General features: G+C 51.5%; 11 protein-coding genes across 11 annotated transcripts; 7 read left to right on the forward strand and 4 right to left on the reverse strand.

Moving 5' to 3' along the window:
* Positions 1–69: 69 nt before the first annotated feature.
* M436DRAFT_55625 (uncharacterized protein) lies at positions 70–2,573 on the forward strand (the record flags this gene model as incomplete). Its single annotated transcript, XM_013568172.1, has 2 exons — positions 70–219; positions 276–2,573. The coding sequence occupies 2 exons, from the start codon at positions 70–72 to the stop codon at positions 2,571–2,573; spliced, it is 2,448 nt and encodes an 815-aa protein (XP_013423626.1).
* A 450-nt stretch (positions 2,574–3,023) lies between these two features.
* On the forward strand, positions 3,024–3,974 carry M436DRAFT_56018 (uncharacterized protein; the record flags this gene model as incomplete). Its single annotated transcript, XM_013568240.1, has 1 exon — positions 3,024–3,974. The coding sequence occupies one exon, from the start codon at positions 3,024–3,026 to the stop codon at positions 3,972–3,974; it is 951 nt and encodes a 316-aa protein (XP_013423694.1).
* A 527-nt stretch (positions 3,975–4,501) lies between these two features.
* On the forward strand, positions 4,502–5,725 carry M436DRAFT_67263 (uncharacterized protein; the record flags this gene model as incomplete). The annotated part of the gene is made up of 1 exon (XM_013568288.1): positions 4,502–5,725. The coding sequence occupies one exon, from the start codon at positions 4,502–4,504 to the stop codon at positions 5,723–5,725; it is 1,224 nt and encodes a 407-aa protein (XP_013423742.1).
* A 156-nt stretch (positions 5,726–5,881) lies between these two features.
* Positions 5,882–7,510, reverse strand: M436DRAFT_85482 (uncharacterized protein; the record flags this gene model as incomplete). Its single annotated transcript, XM_013568349.1, has 1 exon — positions 5,882–7,510. The coding sequence occupies one exon, from the start codon at positions 7,508–7,510 to the stop codon at positions 5,882–5,884; it is 1,629 nt and encodes a 542-aa protein (XP_013423803.1).
* Positions 7,511–8,970: 1,460 nt separating this feature from the next.
* Positions 8,971–9,461, reverse strand: M436DRAFT_67265 (uncharacterized protein; the record flags this gene model as incomplete). The annotated part of the gene is made up of 3 exons (XM_013568289.1): positions 8,971–9,114; positions 9,169–9,390; positions 9,450–9,461. 3 exons carry the CDS (start codon positions 9,459–9,461, stop codon positions 8,971–8,973), a joined length of 378 nt encoding a protein of 125 aa, XP_013423743.1.
* A 564-nt stretch (positions 9,462–10,025) lies between these two features.
* Positions 10,026–11,174, forward strand: M436DRAFT_67266 (uncharacterized protein; the record flags this gene model as incomplete). The annotated part of the gene is made up of 3 exons (XM_013568290.1): positions 10,026–10,049; positions 10,106–10,537; positions 10,593–11,174. The coding sequence occupies 3 exons, from the start codon at positions 10,026–10,028 to the stop codon at positions 11,172–11,174; spliced, it is 1,038 nt and encodes a 345-aa protein (XP_013423744.1).
* A 382-nt stretch (positions 11,175–11,556) lies between these two features.
* Positions 11,557–12,210, reverse strand: M436DRAFT_16745 (uncharacterized protein; the record flags this gene model as incomplete). The annotated part of the gene is made up of 1 exon (XM_013568148.1): positions 11,557–12,210. A coding segment is annotated over one exon (654 nt), but the record flags the coding sequence as incomplete, so codon positions are not given.
* A 901-nt stretch (positions 12,211–13,111) lies between these two features.
* M436DRAFT_85486 (DEAD-domain-containing protein) lies at positions 13,112–14,781 on the forward strand (the record flags this gene model as incomplete). The annotated part of the gene is made up of 2 exons (XM_013568350.1): positions 13,112–13,155; positions 13,215–14,781. The coding sequence occupies 2 exons, from the start codon at positions 13,112–13,114 to the stop codon at positions 14,779–14,781; spliced, it is 1,611 nt and encodes a 536-aa protein (XP_013423804.1).
* Positions 14,782–16,146: 1,365 nt separating this feature from the next.
* Positions 16,147–17,553, forward strand: M436DRAFT_55584 (serum paraoxonase/arylesterase family protein; the record flags this gene model as incomplete). The annotated part of the gene is made up of 3 exons (XM_013568164.1): positions 16,147–16,464; positions 16,582–17,329; positions 17,366–17,553. The coding sequence occupies 3 exons, from the start codon at positions 16,147–16,149 to the stop codon at positions 17,551–17,553; spliced, it is 1,254 nt and encodes a 417-aa protein (XP_013423618.1).
* A 198-nt stretch (positions 17,554–17,751) lies between these two features.
* Positions 17,752–18,555, reverse strand: M436DRAFT_55844 (uncharacterized protein; the record flags this gene model as incomplete). The annotated part of the gene is made up of 1 exon (XM_013568210.1): positions 17,752–18,555. The coding sequence occupies one exon, from the start codon at positions 18,553–18,555 to the stop codon at positions 17,752–17,754; it is 804 nt and encodes a 267-aa protein (XP_013423664.1).
* Positions 18,556–18,818: 263 nt separating this feature from the next.
* On the forward strand, positions 18,819–20,462 carry M436DRAFT_55939 (uncharacterized protein; the record flags this gene model as incomplete). The annotated part of the gene is made up of 2 exons (XM_013568227.1): positions 18,819–19,390; positions 19,442–20,462. 2 exons carry the CDS (start codon positions 18,819–18,821, stop codon positions 20,460–20,462), a joined length of 1,593 nt encoding a protein of 530 aa, XP_013423681.1.
* Positions 20,463–21,197: the final 735 nt, after the last annotated feature.

A 21,197-nucleotide genomic window follows, 5' to 3' on the forward strand; every position in this document is an offset into this window, starting at 1 on the left:
AGCCCCCAGCGCGTCATCAGAAGCCTGGAGTCGGCATCAGCGAACAGCTTGCCAATTCTTCCACCAGACATGGCGCTCGACGACTATCATCAGAACCAGGACAATGATGTCCGCCTAGTCGACTTCCTGGACGATAAACTACAGGCCTTTGCCGACTTTGACTCGCTAGATACGCTACTGGATAGTGTCAAGGCCCAACAAGACTTGCTGAAGCAGCAGGTACGTAAGAGGACACTGTACATAGTATGTGTCGCCGTCTCTGATGTATTGCATAGCTCGATGATGCCCGTAACGATCATAACGTCGCACAACAAGCCTCGGATCAGCATGCCGCTTCAATCAAACAAAAAGGCGCCGCCTTCCAGCGCGACCAACAGGACCTCGACCGTCGTCTGCAGGTCGTCACCCAGTCAGAAACTAGCGACGATGCCTTGCAAAAATTTGACTCCAGTATGGCACGCCTGAGGAAGCTCGACATGGCCTCGGGCTATGCTGAGATGTTGCAAGAGGTCGACACGTTGCGACAAGAGTGTAGCGAGCAGCTAGGCAAATCGGACAAGGCTGCTTTGACCGCATACAAGAAACTGTCTACTCTGGCCACTGGTCTCCAGCCTTTGTCTGAGGCAGCTGAGGGTGCCGCTCCTCACCTCGTTCTCCATGTTCTGAGGACCACCTACAACGCACGCACTCAGATCGAGCAATCCTTTGCCGCCGACTTCGAAAAGACCTTGACCAAGATGGGTTGGCCAAAGCAGGCTATCTCGGTACCTCCGGGCTTGCAGTCCGAGTGGAACATGCACATCGAGAAACTCATCGACCTTCAAAAGTCGGAGCTGGTTGCAGCCGATGAAGCAAACAGTTCCAAGACATCAAAGAATGAGCCTGCTGTTCTGCTCCCTCTGGAGATTATGGTCCGCTCGCTGGAGCTTCGTTTCAACTACCATTTCTCTGGCGATCGCCCGACCAACCGTCTGGACAAGCCCGAATATTTCTTGAACCATGTCTTGGACCTCATCAGCAGCTACTGCGCATTCTTCCAGGCACATTTGCAACCACAGCTTTTGGCTAACTTTCGAGGCTCGGATCTTGCAATGATACCCGCCTACATCGACGCCACGTCGGCTCTCATCACTGCCTTGATACCAATGTTACAGAACAAGCTGCGTTCAATCCTCCCGCAAGTCTCGGAGCAGCCCCAGTTGTTCAGCAACTTGATGCATGAAGTCATGACGTTCGATGCCACTATCCAAGAAGAATGGAACTACACACCCCTGTCTCCCGCTACCGTCTGGCGCGGTCTTGCATATTACGTCTTGGAGAAGGAATCCTACTTCTCCAAGTGGCTGAACGTGGAACGAGACTTTGCTATAGCACGCTACGAAGAGATCATCTCGGATAAGGGGAGTAGAGAACTTGATTATGATTCGGTATCTGCGGACAGCACTAAACCTACCAAGGCTGCTGTTCGTGTCAACGATCTTCTGGAGACTATTACCGAGCGCTACAGGTCCTTGTCCTCATTCAGTCAAAAGTTCCGTTTTTTCATGGATATCCAGATGGACATCTTTGACCGGGTCTACCGTCTAATTAATGGTAGTCTGCAGACATTCTTAACCAACACTACAACTGTTGGACGTGCGGTCAATGGTGTCACTAAAGCGCAGCAAGCCGAACTCGCCGGCGTCAAAGGCATGGATCGTCTCTGTCGCGTATTCGGCTCTGCAGAGTATCTCGAAAAGGCTATGCGTGACTGGAGTGACGATGTCTTCTTCCTTGAGATCTGGGAGGAGTTGCAGTACAGAGCAGCCAACAAGATCGACATCAAGGGCGACCTCAACATGGTTGAGATCGCAGCAAAGACAAACGCCGCCATCAACAACACAGACGAGAATCAAGAGCTTGAGGGCGCTCTCTTTGAACAGATGGCAGCGAGTTACCGCGGACTGCGTGCTCGCAGCGAGAAGGTCATTTGTGATACCTTGATCTACGATCTCAGAGACGTTCTAAGGCCGTATGCTCGCATCAACCCTTGGGCATCTCTATCCGCTCCAGGCAGCGGCGGTGAGTCCAACTTGACTGCCGAGTTGGATCCTCCTCTCACACTCTTGGACACTCATCTTGCCTTCCTATCTCGCGCCTTGTCCAAGCCTGCACTGCGTCGTATCTGTCGTGTCGTCGGGCATAGTCTCCAGATAACTCTTTGGGACAGTGTGCTGCTCCGACACTCATTCTCCACTGCTGGTGCATCGCAGTTCATGTCTGACTTCAAAGGCATCTGCAGTGTGTTTGATCGTTATCTTGGTGCTGGTACTGGTCAAAACGTCATGCAGCGTCTCGACGACGGTCTGACATTGCTCGATCTGCCTGTGAGAGGAGAAATCCCTGTTGAAGTCGATGCCGAAGCCTCCGGTGAAGCAACTCCAGAGAAGAAGTGGGGACTTTTCGAAGTTGAGAGACGCGTGTTCATGGACAATGAGGCTGCTCGAGATGTGTTGGAAGAGATGGGCTTGGAGGTCTTGACTGAGAGTGATGCCCGTGCAGTGCTTGGAAAAAGAATTGAGCTCAGCAGTTAGTCTTGTTCACTGTATCCCGCGCTCAATAGTCACTGCAGTGTTCACTGCCTTTCGCTCTGACGGATTCATACTATAAAGCACTGTTTCCAGAGCTTCCACTTCCTCTTTCCTACATCAACCACAAAACCTCTTCCCCTTCCTGGTCCTCTCTTCTTATATTCAACCACACCGACAAACTTCATTGAAGACTAGAAAATTCTATCACGGACGTACCATAGCAGTTACCAGACGGTGCTTCGCTGTGAGGAAGGCAACAGACTAGATTCTCTCCCCCAGCCGAACGCTCACGACTTCCAAGAGTATCGCACCTAGTCTCGGCCATTGCTTACAACTTCCTGAGCTGTCGCTTTCGCTCAATGATTCTGTTCCCCCCACCCCCGCCTCACTTCTCGGTTTCACCACATCGATTTTTTGTCTTGTCCGATCTGCCTTACAACTACCTCGCTCAGCATGGCTACTCCGCCTTCTTCCTCGGGGCCCCCTCCTAGCCAAGACTTCGATCACACATCATCATCGCCATTGTCGTCGCCGTTGAGTCTCGATCGCTCCACACTGCCATCAGAATCACACACAAGCAACATGGCGACTTCTGCGCGCGATGCATCAGCTCTGGACACCACCAAATCCTCTCAAAGAGGGTTCCCCTTCTTGTCGCTTCCGCCTGAGATTCGCAACATGATCTACCATTACCTTTTCGCTGCAGTGAGAGACGGAACTTGTTGGAGGATCTATGCAGACCGATATGGGACTCGGCTCAAAGGACTTCGAAGAACGTGTCGTCTCTGTCGATCGGGCCAGACACACACAACCTGTTATGCAGAGTATGAAGCTGTAAAAGACATGTTTTCTGCCTTTCATATCTCAGGCTACCCTACCCGTCCTGCTCTCCTACAGACGTGCAGCACAATCTTGAACGAAGCTCTGCATCCGTCACTGGCCTCCATGCACATCAGCATTACATGCTATCATATGGCTGTGGAGCGTCGCTTCAGAGAATTGAAACTATTACTGACATCAATTCGTTATCCCACTGAAGCTTGTTTGTCAGTCTTCACGTACAACTACTGCGGAGATATCTATGGCAGTGATGATGACATAAGAGACTTCAGTCAGCTCATCAATAGAGCAGGTCTCAGGGTTGGCCATCTTATACTGTGTGTGGTCCCGCATCGAGGTTATCAGAATTTGGCCAGACAGCTCATCGCGATACTGGATGATCTCGATCACAAGCCAGCTAAAGTTGAATGGGTTACCGATTCATCACCCCAATATGAAAATCATAGGGTGGAGTTCAATGGAGCTGCTGCAAGATGGCTCGTGAAGCTGCACGAGGCCAAGGCTACTAGCACCAATGCTCGCTTGCCTCTCCTTCGAGACTCCTTTCCTCGGCTCTTTGGCTGAATGTATCAGATCGGATGGTCGTACACTCTCTTGCTGCGACAACGGGCGAAAGTATATACTATCAGAATGCACAGTATCTTTGAGAACACAAGCTTGACCATAGAAATACCCCAAAGTATCCTCTCTCTGTAGATTTTGCTCTGTTTCAGTAAGTATTGTGCATTTTTATAGCCAACACATTGTTAGCCTTTTGCATACGAGAAAGACCTGAGTTCCAGAAATTCGCTCGAAATGAATACAACTTCGAGTGTCCTTGCTCAAAGGTCTCCTGATGCCACGCGCATACTCTGAACGCTCCCGGACAAAGCCCAATCATGGATGTCTACCATCAAATTCATCACACTCTGCCTATACAGTATCCAGGTTGTCATGACTGACTCCAATTCCACGGGGCACAGCCAGGTGCGGGGTCAACCAGTTGATCAGGCGTGCAGAATCCTTCGAGTGCGTATCAATTTTGAATTTCTGACAACAGCTCCCCGAGCATCAATTTCTAGGAACTCTCTTGAAATGACGCACATAGTTCCATGGACCCGAGTAATACTAAGACATCACTAGAGACAGAGGGTGCGAACGAACGGCCGCACAATGCCATCTCATTCCTGCATCTTCCACGCGAGCTGCGCGAGATGGTCTACAAACACATCCCTCACAACTCTGGAGTCACCACCTACGATACTAAGCTGGAGCGTAAGAAACCAAACTGGCTATCAAAAGGCAAAGAGTCTCACCCAACTGGCAGTCTCGAATTCGAGAACAAGTACGGCAACTCTGGTGTCGCTTTTGGCTCCGATGAACACTGCTTTGCCATTCTCTCGACCTGTCGAACCGTCCACGCAGAAGCGATGCCAATAATGTTTGCAGCAACACCATTGGGCTTCTGGCGACCAATGTTCAGTGCTTACAAATATCCAGCCTTTCTGGAAAAAGCATTCTCTTCACTGCCCATGCACGCAAGCAAACACATACGTGTCATGCAACTCCAAGGCGAACTCTGGGATAACAACATGGTTCGCCTTCTCAACATGGCTGTCGCCAGGCTTCCTGATCTTCGGACTCTCCAAGTTTGTTTGGATATACCATACGGCAACTCTCATGCGCGAAGACAACAGTGGTTCGACGACCCTGCTATCCAACAGTATTCCTGGCCTGTGGTTTCTACTTTGCACCTCGTTGCCCAGCGGCTCTCATCCATCAGTATAACAATCTCGCCACCTTGCGACATGGTTTGGATCAACGCCAGTGGTTGGGGCAGAGCGCGGGACAGGCGACCCAAGACTCCCGTCACTGGCGCCGCATGTCAACAATTCATATGGCTGCAACATCAACTCTGGATGCTCCAATACGAGGTTACCATCTATGGAGCTTTGGTTCACGGGAATGCAGAGGAAGGCAGAAAGTTCTTCGAGAACCTACAACTGCGAAGACTGGATCTATTCCAGATGGGGCTGAACAGGTTGTTGGTGCGCTCGTGTATCGACGGCACTGTAGATTTCAATTTGGAAGATAAGAAAGATGGGTTGAGAGAACTCACTGGAAGGTCCTTTGAGGTGGACGAGAAGGAGAAGAGCATTATTGTGTTTTCGGGGGAGGATGCCGAGGTGAAGTGGTGCAACTTCATCTATAAGTTGAGGCCGAGAGGAGTGGCTGCCTTGCCAGCTCCAGCCACGTTATGGTCGCGTATAGAGGGTTTTACGGCCAGGTGGTCTGGGAGGTCTTCGGACCGTGTTGTACTACCACGACGTGATTAAGTACTTGTATGCACGAAAACAACTTTCTCGCGATTGGTCGCTTTTACAACTTGTTTAACAGACGTCAAAATTTTACAGTTGAAAAGGGAGTGGCAGGATGCTGAGCGATTCATTGGTCAGTACCTGCAGTTGTCCCTTTGTGATCTTCCATCGGGATCAAATACTCTTCCAAATACTCCTCAATCTCCCTTCCTTGGCCTTCGGCGTCAACGCTTCATCAGGCACAAGTCTCGTAGCCTGTTTCGCAGCATCAACATCCCCTCTCCTGCCTACATCCAAATCGATCTCCTCCAATCCGTGCCACCTAGTCTTGTTCCACAGCTTATACACCACCCAGATGACTGGAAATAGCGGTATCAGAATATACGCGTCCACAAAGCCCGCGGCGTCGAAGGGCACAAAGTTGCCCCATCCTTGTACGAGGGCAAGGAAAATGTTGGCGAACAGGCCGAAGTAGGCGTTCCAGGGATAGAAGAGCGATTGGAATGGAAGCTCAGAGGGAGATCTTCCTTGTCGTTTCCAGGCTGAGCGGAAGCGTATGTGGATGAAACTGATACTGCCCCAGACCAAAAAGGTGGACACGCCAGAGAGATTAACAATGTAATTGTATGCTTTGCCAGCTCCAGTGCTGACGTTCATCATGGAGATGGCTCCAAAGAGGTTTGTGAAGATGATGGCGGCGATGGGGACACCGCGTTTGTCCGTCCAGCCCAGGAAACGAGGTGCTTTGCCGTCTTTGGCCATGAAGAGAAGCGTTCGTGAGCCGATGTAGATGGATGCGTTTGTGGCTGAGAGGCAAGTGACGAAGATGAAGGCGTTGATGAGGTGGACGCCGCCGTTCCAACCTGCATTTTGGATCGCGACTGTCATGGGGGACTTCAGAGCTCTGCTGCTGCCATTGGCAAGACCGTCTGCATTAGCCGGACAGACCAGACCGAAGAAAAAGGCCGATCCCATGTAAACAAACAGAATGCGAGCAAAGACCTGTCGAATGGCCAGCGGCACCGCAACACCCGGATTCTTCGTCTCAGTCGCCGCAACAGCCACTGACTCAATCCCAGCATAAAAAGTGCTGCAAAACACAAACACCGTAGCCACACCCCTGAACCCATCCACAAAAGCTCCAGGATTGTGATAATACCTGAATCCCAGTGGCTCATCTTGTCCCACCAACCCACCACTCGCATAAACAATCGCAAACACAAAAAACGCAAACAATCCAGCCAACTTCAGCACCGCAAGCCAAAACTCGGCTTCTCCAAAGACTTCGACACCAAGCAATTGGAAGCCGAGAAAGAAAAACCAGAAAATCAGGAAGTAGCCCCAAAGCGGTACTTGCGGACCCCAAAACGTAAAAATGCTGCTGATGGTGTTATACTCGTTAGCCAACACACAAACCCAGATGATCCAATAATTCCATCCCACAGCAACTCCAAAGGCTTTGTCCACGAATCTCTCTCCGAGCTCTGTGAACGCGCCTCCAGAGGGATATAAAGTAGTGATTTCGCCCAGGGATTGCATGATGCTGAATGCAAGAATGCCAATGATGCCGAAACCGATGAGTAAAGATGCTGGGCCGCCATTGGAGAGGGCGCCGCCGGAGCCGACGAGGAGACCAGGGCCGATCACGCCGGCTAGAGCCATCATGGACAGATGGCGGGTTTTGAGACCGCGTTTCACGCCTGTGTTTGGGTCGAAGAGGCCGGCGTCTGCTTCCTGATCGTGGGGGAAGGTTGAGGGCGAATACTCTGCCGGAGAGGCTGTTTTGGTATCCATTATCGCCATGATGTGTTCCTCTTCGCGTCCAGTGTGGTCGCTAGATTTCCACAGAATGAATGAAGACCGCCTCAGAAGTCAATATAGATGCGAGATTTCGCCAGCAGATAACGAACTCCAGTGAGGATCGTCACCACAGAAGGGCCGTAAGTTATGTGTCAAAAGAAGGCGAAAATGGAGAAAAATGGAAGAACCCAGAGTCTTACTTGACCTTCTCAACAACCACACCCTCTTCCTCACCTGTTCGGCAGTGAAATTTCGCCCACCCTGGTCGATCTTCGGATGACGACATCTCAATGGTTTGTCGCGAAATCTCAACTTACATCAGAGCCCAGAAAGAGGCGCAAGTCTTGGGTCTTGGTATAAACTATGGTAGTATCATTTTTGTTCTGGTATCTGTGGTCGACAAAACTTCTCTGGGGATTCGGGAGGGAGAAGTCAGAGCAGAAGCGCGAAAACCTTTTGATTGAAGATGAGGCTGAAAAAGGTTATTTGAGGTGTAGCGGAGTTGAGCTCCGTGGTCACCCTGGCATGAAGTTGATTCTTATATGCTGACGCCACAACATCGCAGCTATCGTGCAAGATACTAGTCGCTTGATCTAAGTTGTCTGAAGAAGTTGCACATGTATCGCTATTGTTGCTCGCGTTCTCATAACTTGGCGCTTCTGAGAATCGGAAAATCAGACATCTTCGTTCTCGCTCTACCATGCCGATACTCAGTAAACTAGGTGCTCCCACAAGCTCACCATTGCCGCCTACTGCGATCGCTATCTGTCCCTGCAGATCGAAGTGTGTGTGTGTGTGTCTACCAAGGAAGTGCTGAACTGACTGCGTGGCTGAGCTCATAGCATTCGGATGCTGCTTTTGTTGCCCTGGTAGGTATTATTTCTCTTCAGTCATGGGCCGACGATTGTCACAGATCACGAAACATGAAGCAAGAGGTGAAAAGACGGGAATGACAAAAAAAAAAAGTCAATCACCGTGAGCAGGATTCGAACCTGCGACCTCCCGACCTTCGAGAGAGAGAATTAGGATCTTAGGTAAGCGAGCGTAGGGAACGAACGTAGGGACTTAGGATACCAGGTCGGGTGTGCTGACCACTGCACCACCACGGCTTTTTGCTCGAGGAGACATATAGAAGATCGTATATAAAGGTTGGTGGAATGAGTGGGGTGGTGCGAGTAGTGAGGTCGCGTGAGGGAATTGAATGGTCCGTAGAGTTTCGGGGCGCCACATTCCTGGAAGGCTTGGAAATCAGAAGTAGCGGACGAGTCTTGCGGCGGGAGAGAGTTTGAATGATGTAGAGTTCGCGACTTGACTTTGAAAGGATAGAAGTATAGGCATGATATCGTGAATATAGGTCTATATGCTATTAGTACATGATGGGGCGCCAGAAGCCTATTTTGGTCGGCGAAAGCTTCTCCGACAGTGGCGGTAGTGTACAGTATTTTACAGTTGGAGGACGAAAACTAGGACATGCGGACCATGTTCTTCCATCTGGTGGCAAGTCTCTGGAAGAAGGAACGGTCGGGGACTTGGTCAAGCTCCCTGACGAGGGTTGTGTAGTGTTCGGGAGAAGAGGCAGGGTGCATCATGGCATTGGACAAGGGGTACTATGCTGTGTGAGCTAATGGTCGTGAGATGTAGCGGAAGAATGGGTTGCATACCACAGTCGAGTATCTGTTCTCGAGCAGCGAGTAGAGTGCATTGATCTCACGGGCCTCATGCCTGGGCTTTGGTGGTTGTGCGCGAGCAGTGTTGGTCTCGTTGACTTGAGCGACGGGAGCAGCTTCAATTCGCTTCTTTAGCAGGGCCTGGAAGGTGAGCTCGGGACGCAGGCGGTTGACGGGCCATTGTTGCAGGATGCGGGTGTAGTGCTTTGTAGCTTGCTGTGATTTGCCTGTCAGTCGCCTTTGTCGTTTGACGAGCACAAAGAATGTCAACGTACAGCGCGTGACATGTTGAAAGACGTGGCTGCTGTCCAGTTGTTGTGTTTGGGGAGCAGCGACAAGAATTGGGGATGGCGCAAAAAGATGGTGACGAAGGACGCAATTATTGATCGTCGACATCATCAAAACCCTGCGATTCGAATTTCCCCGGATTCTTTGGCAATCTCAAGGCTGAGGCTGGAACACTGCAGTCAGTAGTCAGTGTGGCTGAGCGCAGCGATACGCAGACGCTCTCGGCTTCGAACGGATCCGCGTCGCGGACGCTGCGAGGCTGAAACTAGGCACTCGTTCATCCCATCACCAAGCGACCGTCTTGCGTCCATTCTCTTCTACCATCATCTGTTTCTGTCCCATATATCAAATCATCCTCCCGGCCCCGGCTCTCTCTTCACTCCTGAGATTTTGCGCCCGCCCATCCGTTCCTTTTCCTTTGATCACGACCTCAAATCCCTCGACTCTGTTTACTTTCGCCTCCTGTGCCCGACCCCAGCGACCCTAGCGACCCTTTATCTCTCCGCGCCCGTCGGCTCACACCGCCTGCTTTCAAGCGCCCGACCACTGCGCGAACACTCACAATGTTCTCTTCCAACTACGAGCGTGTACGTTCTGCCATATATGCCATATTCCTTATCACCTTATCCTAACTCGACCCCAGGTGCAAACCCATGACGACGACGACCATGTAGTCGGCCAGAACTCACAGCCGATACCTAACTCGCCTCCGCCCTCTTTCCGCTCTCGCAACTCTTCTCGTCGTAATTCTGTCCAACACCATGACGACGACGCCGACCGGGACATCGATGATGCTTTCGCCGCTCCCTCCGACGACGAGTCAGACCACGACGCTCCTGATGCCGACCGCCGGCGGCTTGTACATTCCAACGACCGCGACTCTCCGGAACCCTCGGCACCCGCACAACCTCCTCGATTAGGCCGTAGGGTTACCGAGATTAATATGTTCCTCCCTGGCGGCAGTCGCTCGAACAACACCAGAACCATCGGCGGTGGTAGCAGCGCCAACGACGGTGTCTTTGCCAACATCTCCGCGAAGCCCACTCGTGGCGAAGAGCTTGACGAGAAGCCTCCGGTAAGTCGTCTTGCATCTCTATTGCCTCATCCACCGCATACTGATCTTATCGCAGACATACGAGCAAGCAGCCGCTGATTCAGCACCGCCATACTGGGAAACCTCTATTCTGGCTCCTGGAGCCTTCAACAGCGATGACATCTTCGTTGATGGCCTCGTAGTTGGCAGTCTGTTCTCCTTCGTCTGGAACGCTCTCATCTCCATGTCCTTTCAACTCATCGGTTTCCTCCTCACATATCTCCTCCACACCACACATGCTGCAAAGCACGGCTCCCGCGCTGGTCTTGGTATCACATTGATTCAATATGGCTTCACCTTCCGATCAGTACCCGCAGACCCCGTCACTGGTGTACCAGCCAACGATCCATCTGGCACCATCCCTTCAGACCCCAACGCTCACGACTTCGACCCATCAAAGGTTGCTGGAAATGTCACTGGTGTGGAAGACGTTGACGGACTTCGTGCTCAAGACTGGATTTCCTACGGTCTCATGATTGTTGGTTGGTTCATCTTGATCAGATCTGTCAGTCAGTTCATCCGCGCCAGGCGGCAGGAGATGATCATTCGTGGCACCAACGATAGAGGTCTCGGCACGGCTGTTGTTGCAAGCAACGAATCGCCCGAGCAAGCCGTTTAAGCGCGCACAACTTGATGTTAATGGTTTCAGGGGGTATTTGGTTGGTATGGAACGTAATGGTGTACAGAAGGAGTTGTTTTCCTATGTGGTGATACCATATCACACATTTTTGGTTTCAGATTGCATTATCAGCGTGTGGGTTGGTCCCTCTATCTTCAATGGGGCCAAGGTTTGGGGGATTTCTTTATATAGCTGCCCCCGTTGAAGCAACAAACTCAGCTGATTTCTTATTGATTTTTTTCTCCATGATACGATCCTCGAGTGATCTAATCGCTGCTTTGTACGAGTCTGATGATATGTATTCCACATGCCCTTGCTCTCTGTTCCCTTATCTTCTAGAGATCATTCTCTGAATGTTTCTCCAAACCCCCATAGGCGACTTCCTCAGGAAGACCAGGTAGTACGCCGCACCATACACCAAACCGCCCAAATGACCAGCATGAGCGATTCCCGAAGTCGATGAGTCCAGGTAGTAGGAGTCTACTATACCGTAACCAGCAACAAAGACCCACAGAGGAAAAGGGATGGGTATCAACATCAACTGCATAGGTGCATTAGGCACCAAACAAGCCGTCAAGGCACCCACACCCATGACTGCTCCACTGGCTCCCAAGGCTGCAGAGTTGTAGTTTCTGGCCTTTGATTGCCAATCACTTTTTCCAGCCTCCTGGATCTTCTTCTTACGGTGATAGAGGAAGCCCAGGCCACCGGTTACAGCGCTACCACCTGCTACGGCGAAGAGATGCAAGCCGTTCATGCCAGGGATGAATGCACATATGGAGCAGAAATTATACAGGGACAGCATGTTGAAGGCAAAATGGAGAGGGTCGATGTGAGCGAATGCCGAGGTGATGATGGTCCACCAACGACCGCTGTCAAAAGCAGCCGGAGAGAGGAGAGTGTTGTTGAGAAGCTTCTTTTCCAGTCTCCAGTCTTTGGCATATTTTGCGTAGTTTAGAGCTCCAAATACCATGGCGTTTGCTGCGAAGAGGAAGTAGAAGGCAGACATCACGCCATTGCTTCTGGATCCATAGCTTCCGGAATTGTAGAAGCGCTGAGCGAGCTGGAGGCGTGTTCGGGTAATCGGGTCGAGTTCTCTGTTCATGGTGCGGGTCGTGGATGGGCTGAAGAAGGGGTGGCGTGGTTTGAGTAGTGATGAGGCCTTGCGGGTTTGGAGAGTTGGTATGGAGTTTACCAGGCCCAATCTCTGGCGTAACATTTGAGAAAACATTTCGATGGAAAGTCGAACAAGGAAGCTGAGTTGAAGCAATATATAAAGTATTCTCGGGGCATCGGACGTTTGCCTGCAAGGGTGCGGCACGCAACTGCTATGGGTGAGCGCTTAGCGGGAAGAAGCTCTCTTGATAGCTGTTTCACCTTTTGGATCTTTCTGCAGCTGGAGATAAATCTTCTAGATCAATCGATACAGTTGAATGTAGGAAGGTACAATTGATATAGAAGGTGAGCTTCCGTGATTGGCCGACGTGTGCCAAGGCGCGATTTCACAGCTTGATGTTCCACATGGCAAGCGGCGCGCACGACGACTTTCTACCATCTTAACTTGATCCTCCTCGCCGCCTTATCGTGCACCCCGCTTGATCTCTCACCACTTCGCTTCTCTCTCGAACACACTCTAGACTCGCAAACAACACCGCCGCTCGAACTTGCTACTGCATTGACGTGAATCTTGCGTGACACGACCACACGACGAATCTCTCCTTGTCCGACACAAGCGACAGCTCACCCACGCAAACTTACAACAACAAACTCATACCACTCTGACTTGCGCCTACCGTACTCGGCTCATCTCTTCACTGCGCGCATTCACTCTCGCATCCACGCCAACTCCCTCGACACCTTTCCTAGCATTGCGTGTCCTTCGAGCTCACCACTCTTTCTTCTACCCCACCACCATAACTCACACAACATAACATACAATGGCGGATCAACTTGCAAATCAGCTCGAGGCTGCCTCGCTCAAGTATGCCGACACCAATCTGTATCTTCCCCGGAACCGCACGCTGACCATACCTCCCTCAGTGAATCAAACCAGGCAGACGGCAATTGGAGGTCAGGACTAAAGGTGCCTGCCAAGGACGGCAGAGTCCAAACAGAAGATGTCACCGCGACCAAGGGTCTCGAATTTGAAGACTTTTACCTCAAGCGCGAACTGCTTATGGGCATTTTCGAATCCGGTTTCGAAAAGCCCTCACCCATCCAAGAAGAAGCTATCCCCGTCGCTCTTACCGGCAGAGATGTACTTGCCCGCGCAAAGAACGGTACCGGAAAGACCGCCGCTTTCATCATCCCCACTCTCGAACGTGTCAACCCCAAGAACAGCAAGATCCAGGCCTTGATCCTGGTACCTACGCGAGAACTGGCTCTCCAGACATCGCAGGTGTGCAAGACGCTTGGAAAACATCTTGGTGTCAATGTCATGGTCACTACTGGAGGTACTGGCTTGAAGGATGACATTATCCGCTTGAACGAGGCTGTACACGTTCTTATTGGTACCCCTGGCAGAATATTGGATCTTGCCAGCCGTGGTGTTGCCGACCTGTCGACTGCCCAAACTTTTGTCATGGACGAAGCCGACAAGCTCCTGTCTCCCGAGTTCACCTCGACTATCGATCAGTTGCTCTCGTTCCACCCTCCGGACCGCCAGGTCATGCTCTTCTCGGCCACTTTCCCCGTCATTGTCAAGGAATTCAAGGACAAGCACATGAAGGACCCCCACGAGATCAACCTCATGGATGAGTTGACGCTACGTGGTATCACTCAGTACTACGCCTTTGTCGAGGAGAAGCAAAAGGTGCACTGCCTCAACACTCTCTTCTCGCGTCTGCAGATCAACCAGTCCATCATTTTCTGTAACTCCACCACTCGTGTTGAGCTTTTGGCCAAGAAGGTCACCGAGCTCGGCTACTCATGCTTCTACTCGCATGCACGTATGCTCCAACACAACCGTAACCGTGTCTTCCACGACTTCCGCGCTGGCCACTGCCGCAACCTTGTTTGCTCCGATCTTCTCACCCGTGGTATCGATATTCAGGCTGTGAACGTCGTCATCAACTTCGATTTCCCCAAGAATGCCGAGACCTACCTCCACCGCATCGGTCGTTCTGGTCGTTTCGGTCACTTGGGTCTTGCTATCAACTTGATCAACTGGGAGGACCGCTTCAACCTCTACAGAATTGAGCAGGAATTGGGCACTGAGATCAAGCCCATCCCTCAGCACATCGACAAGGGCCTGTACGTCTACGACACTCCCGAAAACATTCCTCGCCCTATCAACAGCGCCCCTCAATTGCAGCAACAGCCTCAGGAGCGTCGCCAGCACCACCAGCAGGGCTACCGTGGCGGCCGTGGTGGCAACTACGAAGGTCAGCAAGGTCATCAGGGCCAGAGAAGAGGACCTCCTCGCAACCAGTACCCCTCCCAAGGCGGTCAGGGCGGTGGCTTCCAGCAACAGCAAGCTCAGTACAACCAGCAGGCCTTTGGCGCACCGTCGCAGCAACAGCAAGCTCCTTCTTACCCTCAGGGCGGCTTCTCTCAGCCCAACGCTTTCCCCACTCCTCAGAGCTTCCCTCAGCCTCAGGGACAATAGCCTAGTAGGTAATCAGGTTACGACTTTTTTTTTAATTGGGCTATCTGGCGTATTTCTGGCGTTTCTCCGGAGTTTGACTCAAGGGAGTCTATTTGCATTCTCACGACAGGAATGAGGAGAAGGGGAAAAGCTCTTTGAGAAATGGGTTGTTTTTGCCACGCTACCACGAAGTTTCTCTATCCTCCTTCCGGTCCAGCACAACGTCGACGCCCTCTATATTCAACATCACTACTCGCGCTTTCGCTCTCGCAGAGAGCAGATCAGAACAACCCACATCTTTTCGACCTTCATACGCCATCTCGACATGACGAATGCCTTTCCATTTCCCGACTGTTTTCATGCACATGTACCATTACGTTTTTGCCTCCCTTTTCTCCTCCATCCCACAAGACGGTCTGCGCTGAGACCCGATTCGGCTGTGCCTAGGTCAGCCAACTGTCTTGTTTTTGTCTTGCCCTTCTCATCCCCTCCATCTGTTTGTTCACATTGCACCCCTCACGCGGACCCTTGGTCGACACTCTCAGGTCAAGGCCGGCATACATTTTTTCGAATCCGACCTTGATCTGATTGCCGAGAGCGATACAATGTCGCCCAACTCTGCAGCGGCTTGTGAAAGCTGCCGAGTCCTTCACGCTACACCTCTTGAGACAACTACACACACCCATCACTCGCAATATCTCAAGATGAACTACATATCAACTGTTGATCATCAGCCTCGATTGTCTAGTTCAGCTAGACTTTAGAGGTATGAACCAGATCAGTACCAGGCTTTTCTCAACTCCGAGCACACTCTCTTGCAAGTCTTTCATTATCTAGACTATGCCAATGTCTAATTGAATGGGGAAGTAAGACATCACCACGGTGTGAGAACGAACCTGGTTAGAAAGAAACAACCGAGAAAAGAATTTTTGAAAGAGAAGGGAGATGGTGATTGGGTAGTGTAGCTGGTTTCGTATAGCTTGCTGCTGTCACTAGTCAATGATAACTCTTCTTCTTTCAACTGTGTTGCTGATGAAACGTGCTGGATAATGAGCCTCGTGTTCCAATGTCTCGTCCATTTGCTTTGCTCTGACATTCGCAAGCTGTGAGCGTCCCTTCACCATATGTATGGCTTCATAGATATCTTCCCGTCCAGTATCCACATCTTGCATTTATCCTATTATCCAAGGTGCAAGCAACACTTTAACTCCGAGGCATTAGTAGCTCCCCCCGGATGGTTCACTCAAACCCTATTCGAGTTCACGTCATCTCCAATCTGCAACCCATCAACGGCTCGCCCGTCTCAATCCCTTCTGACCCCTGTTCAACTCCTATATTTCCTAATTTCTTCCGTCAAACCTGCCAAATCGTCAATTCAAGCTCACCATGCCAGGCGTCTTTACCATCGCCTCGGTGGCAGCATTCGCAGCACTGACTTCCTATATCGCGCCTTCCATCCGCCACGAATTGAAGGTGGTGGGTGTAGGACGCGATATCTCTGTTTCCACCATTGCAGATGCAGCAAACTATGTAAAGATTGCAGATACCACTCATTGCGAGGATTTGCATTACTATGCTCCTGCCAACTTGCTGTTTACGGCTTGCGAGGATAGGCATACGAGGTTTGGATGGTTTCCTCCACTCGGGAGTTTCGAACCGCCAAAAGAGGGGACGAAGGGAAGTATTCATGTTGTGGATCCCGAGGTGAGTTTCTTCTTCCCATATCTCTCGACTCCATGATGGAATCAAGGAGGGCGGGGGTTCAGAAGAGGTAGAGGCAAGAGGCAGAAAAGCTGATGATGAGACGACAAAAAAAACCAGACAATGAAAAGCATACGCCTCTCCTTCCAAAACTTCGAGTCGACATTCGTCACGCACGGCATCGATGTCATCGCCGACCCCACTGCCAAAAACGCAGTCTACATTTTCGCAATCAACCACCATCCCAACCCTGAATACGTTGCTTCTCGCCGCGAACACATTACCAAATCTCACTCACGCATCGAGCTATTCAGACATGTGATTGGCAGCAGCACTGCCAAACACATCAGAACTGTCTCGCATGCAAGCATTGAAACGCCAAATGATATTCACGCGGTCTCGCCTACAGAGTTTTACGTCACGAATGATCACTTTTACAGGGAAGGCTTGATGAGGGAGTTGGAAGCTATTGCGCCTGCGAAATGGTCGAGTACGATGCACGTCTCCATTTCCGATCTCACTGCCACCGACTCTGCAGGGCTTTCGGTCAAGACGGCATTAACAGGCATCAAGAATAACAATGGATTGGGGCATGTATATGGTTCAGAGGAAGTCACCGTCATCAGTGCAGAGAGAGGAATTCTGTATCGCTGTTTTGACGATGCAAAGAATGGCACTCTGAGGGTCGAGGAGAGTGTGCATTTGGACAGTACTTTGGACAATCCGTCTTGGTATCAGGATGCTTGGGCGTCTGAAGGCGATGACAAGAGTGGATATGTTCTTGCTGGCCTTGCTCGGGGTATTGATCTTGCCGGCCATGCTAAAGATCCAGCAGCCAAGGATCCTTCCCTGGTGTGGTTGGTGCAACGTAAGGCTTCCAGCGATGATGCGGCATTCAAGCAAGATGCAGAAGTCAAGGGGGAGTGGAACAAGAAAGTGGTGTTTTCTGATGATGGAGAGAGGTTGAGAACGGCCAGTGCGGCGGTGATTGTGGGTATTGATCCAAAGAAGGAGGGTGGAAAGAGGAGGGGTTGGTTGTTTGTCACTGGGTTCATGTCTGAGAATATGGTTGCGACAAAGATTGATCTGTAAATGGTGGAGTTGCGAGTGTAGGTTAAGACATTATCTTATGTTATTTTTCGGAGTTGCCAACACCTGCTATAACTTCTGACACAATAGCAGGTTGCAAATGCAAATCACGAATTGATGCAAGATAGGCTTGAATTGAACATCAACCTTGTGGTGTGTGACGAATTCCTTGAAATGCTCCAAGCTTTCTTGCTCCGTCCATCATGCATCCAAATACCTAGGCCGCTTGTATGCATACTGCACATGGCGGTCCCAATCCTCCAGCCTCTCATACGGACTCCTCAACCAAGCCTCCAATTCATGCAAAAACAAGCCCGCAGGCCCATCTCCAAGAAACTCGGCGACCAGCGTCTTCGCCGAACCGCTGGCATCTTTGGTTTCAGTCGTCTTGAGGATAGCCACAATGTACTCGATCAGGAAACCCAGTCTGGCATTGTTCTCAGCCAGAAAATCAAAGACTTGCAGTTCGCGGCGCATAAAGAGGCGAGCGCGGGATTGAAGAGGCGCAGAGGTGGTGAAGGTGGTGGGAGTGAAGTTGGCGTATTGAGAGGTGCGGTTTGCGCCGACGTGGAGACTGTAGTTTTGATCCGAGTAGATGCGGCGGCGGAATGCTAGAGCAGCATCGGGGTTTGTGTGCAAGGGACGGTGCGATGGAGCTGCTCGTCGACGCGGTGGGCGGAGGCGTGATGTGGTCGTTACGCCAGCATGTGCCTTGGGCGGTTCCTCTTGCTTGGGAATCGTGTAGAGTTTACGATCAGTCGGCGAACGCCAGTCGTACTCGATGGCAGTCAAGGGAGTTTTGCATAGTGGGCAGCAAGATTGTTCTTGGGTCCAGCTGCACAGGCAGAGAAAGTCGAAGTTCAGGTGGTTGCAAGGTACGGCGACGGCGCGTTCGGTGACGGGGTCCAGACAGATGACACAAGTATCTTGAGGGGCATCTCGTAGTCTGGCCTTGGCCTTGATGCGGAAGCCGATTGATGGGTCGTGGTCATGCTCCAATTCCATGCGGCGGCAAAGGAGGACATGAGAGGGCGGAAGGACCCATGGACTCGGAACAAGCAAGTTCGTCAGAGGGCAACAGCGTCATGCAGGGACGGGCGATCGGCTTCGGTCTAGTGTCAGCGAATTCCACTCGCAGCTTCCCAAAACATTTTGTTCTCGTCATAGACACCAGATGCCATATCAGTTCGATCAATCGCATGCGCATCTCGCCCGTCGCTCGCTATCTCTCTTCCATCGCGCGCCGCTCGCCTAGCTCAACACTCACCATGGAACGAGGCGCAACACATACCGTCACAGCACTCAAGCGATGGTCATGTCAGGACCCCACCGTACTGCCCGACATGGACAAGATCAGGGCCATCCACGTCTACGACTTTGACAACACGCTCTTCTGCAGTCCGCTGCCCAACAAGCAGGTCTGGGCCAGTCCGAGCATAGGAACCCTGCAAGCACTCGAACAGATCTCGACCGGCGGCTGGTGGCATGATGCGAACATTCTGGCCTCGACGGGCAAGGGTGCAGAAGACGAGGAGAAGACGGCCTGGTCGGGCTGGTGGAACGAGAACATTGTTGATCTTGTGCGTCTGTCCATGGAGCAGAAGGATGCCCTTACCGTTCTCTTGACTGGTCGCAATGAGCGAGGCTTCGCCGAACTCGTCACTCGCATGTTCAGAGCAAAGAAACTCGACTTCGACATGGTCTGTCTGAAGCCTGCCGTTGGTCCTTCTGGCCAGCGCTTCTCGTCGACTATGCTGTTCAAGCAAGACTTGCTGCGCGACTTGGTCTGCACCTACTCGGACGCCGACGAAATTCGCATCTACGAGGATCGCCCGAAGCAGTGTGTTCTTCTCGGGTCTTAGCCTTACATGCCATGCTGACCTCTACACAGCACAAAAGCATTCCGCGACTTCTTCGCAACCTTCAACCGCTCCGTCTCCTCACGCTCCCCCATTCAAGCCGATGTCGTACAGGTCACTGAAGAATCCACAACCCTCGATCCTATGGTAGAAGTATCAGAGGTCCAACGCATGATCAACACACACAACCAAGCCGTACTAGATGGACAAGTACCCGGTCTACACCCCCTCTGCATCAAACGCAACGTCTTCTACACTGGCTACCTCATCTCTCCCTCCGACACCGAACGCTTCGCCGCCCTGACAAAGAACACCTCTGACCGTGACTGGCGCACTCTTGCCAACAACATCCTCATCACCCCACGTCCCGCACCTCAAAGCATCCTCAATAAGGTTGGAGGCCTGGGCCACCGCATGACATGGCGCGTAACAGGCCTCTCCCACTTCGACAACAAACTCTGGGCTGCAAGATGCGAGCCCTCCGACCCTCGAGCACGCTTCTACTCGGAAAACCCAACTCCTACCGTCGTGATCTCCCTCCGTAACAACGCTCGTCCGATCGATGCAAAGTACATCTCAAACTGGACGCCCGTCACTGCCGACCAATCCTTTGAATTCGAAACGGTAGTGGGAGAAAAGGTGCTGTTGCGCATTGAAAGAGAAACAGCCGATCAAGACGACTATGCTCACAAACCTCAACGCCAGCAACAACGCAACCACCGCGACGAAGACTTCCCACCTCTGGGCTCTGAAGCTAAAGATCCCCAAGCATCTCTTCCCTCACAACTGGACCCTACAGCAATGCAATTCGGTCCCAACGTCCCCACTGGCCCTGGCCAATCTTACAACAGCAGAGGCAATTACTCAGGCCACAACAACCGCGGTGGCGGAATTTCCAAGCCAAACGGCAACAACAGAGGCGGCAGAGGGGGAAGAGGAGGCAGAGGCAACAGATCTGGCGGCAGAGGCGGCAGAGGTAGGGGAAGAGGAGGTAATTATCGATCCTTGGATGATCGCCAGGAAAGTTATGGTGGTGCGGGCATGCAGTATTAGAGGTATTGGTCTTCGACTGAAGAGGATTACATATCCAGAGATGGGTATCGCGTCTACAAGTTGTGAGTATCAGAACCGAGATGTGGGTATTGGTCTCCAGGGTATGCGACATTCTTCATGGGAGTATGGATGGAGTTGGGAGTCTGTTAGGCGTTGGACGGGATACAAATATCTGGCGGTGTTATGGTGTTTCGGTCATGGTGGCATGAGATGGGTTGTGGCATCGCTATTAGTGTTGTTGCTTGCAAGGCAGCATGGATACACCAGTTTGTTATATATCACAAAGCATGGTAGCATCTCGGGAGAACAGAATTCATCTGTCTTCTCCTTTCTTGACATCTTTTCTCTTCCTCTCTCTTTGCCTCGAACTTGCAGTGGTCGCCGGCGCAATTGCATACAGCTCGCAATGAGTGTTGATATGCTGGGACGGAGAGTCTTTGAAGTCGACAAAGGACTCTCGATGAAAGAGCGCGTGCACGGCATGTTATATCACATACTGTAGCATCACTCAATCAAGTTGCGATACAGAAGATAAAACAAGCTGTAGCAGTGTGCTTTGATCCTAGGGTTGTATAATAATCATGAAAATTCCATCAGCGTGGTCCTGCTCTCTCAGACCTCATCGTCTTCTCCATCCTCGTCTTCGTCTTCCTCTTCGTCTTCCTCTTCGTCTTCCTCTTCGTCTTCCTCTTCGTCTTCCTCTTCGTCTTCCTCTTCGTCTTCCTCTTCGTCTTC

Source organism: Aureobasidium namibiae (assembly GCF_000721765.1).
Source record: "Aureobasidium namibiae CBS 147.97 unplaced genomic scaffold scaffold_20, whole genome shotgun sequence".
Classification (NCBI taxonomy): Eukaryota; Fungi; Ascomycota; class Dothideomycetes; order Dothideales; family Saccotheciaceae; genus Aureobasidium; species Aureobasidium namibiae.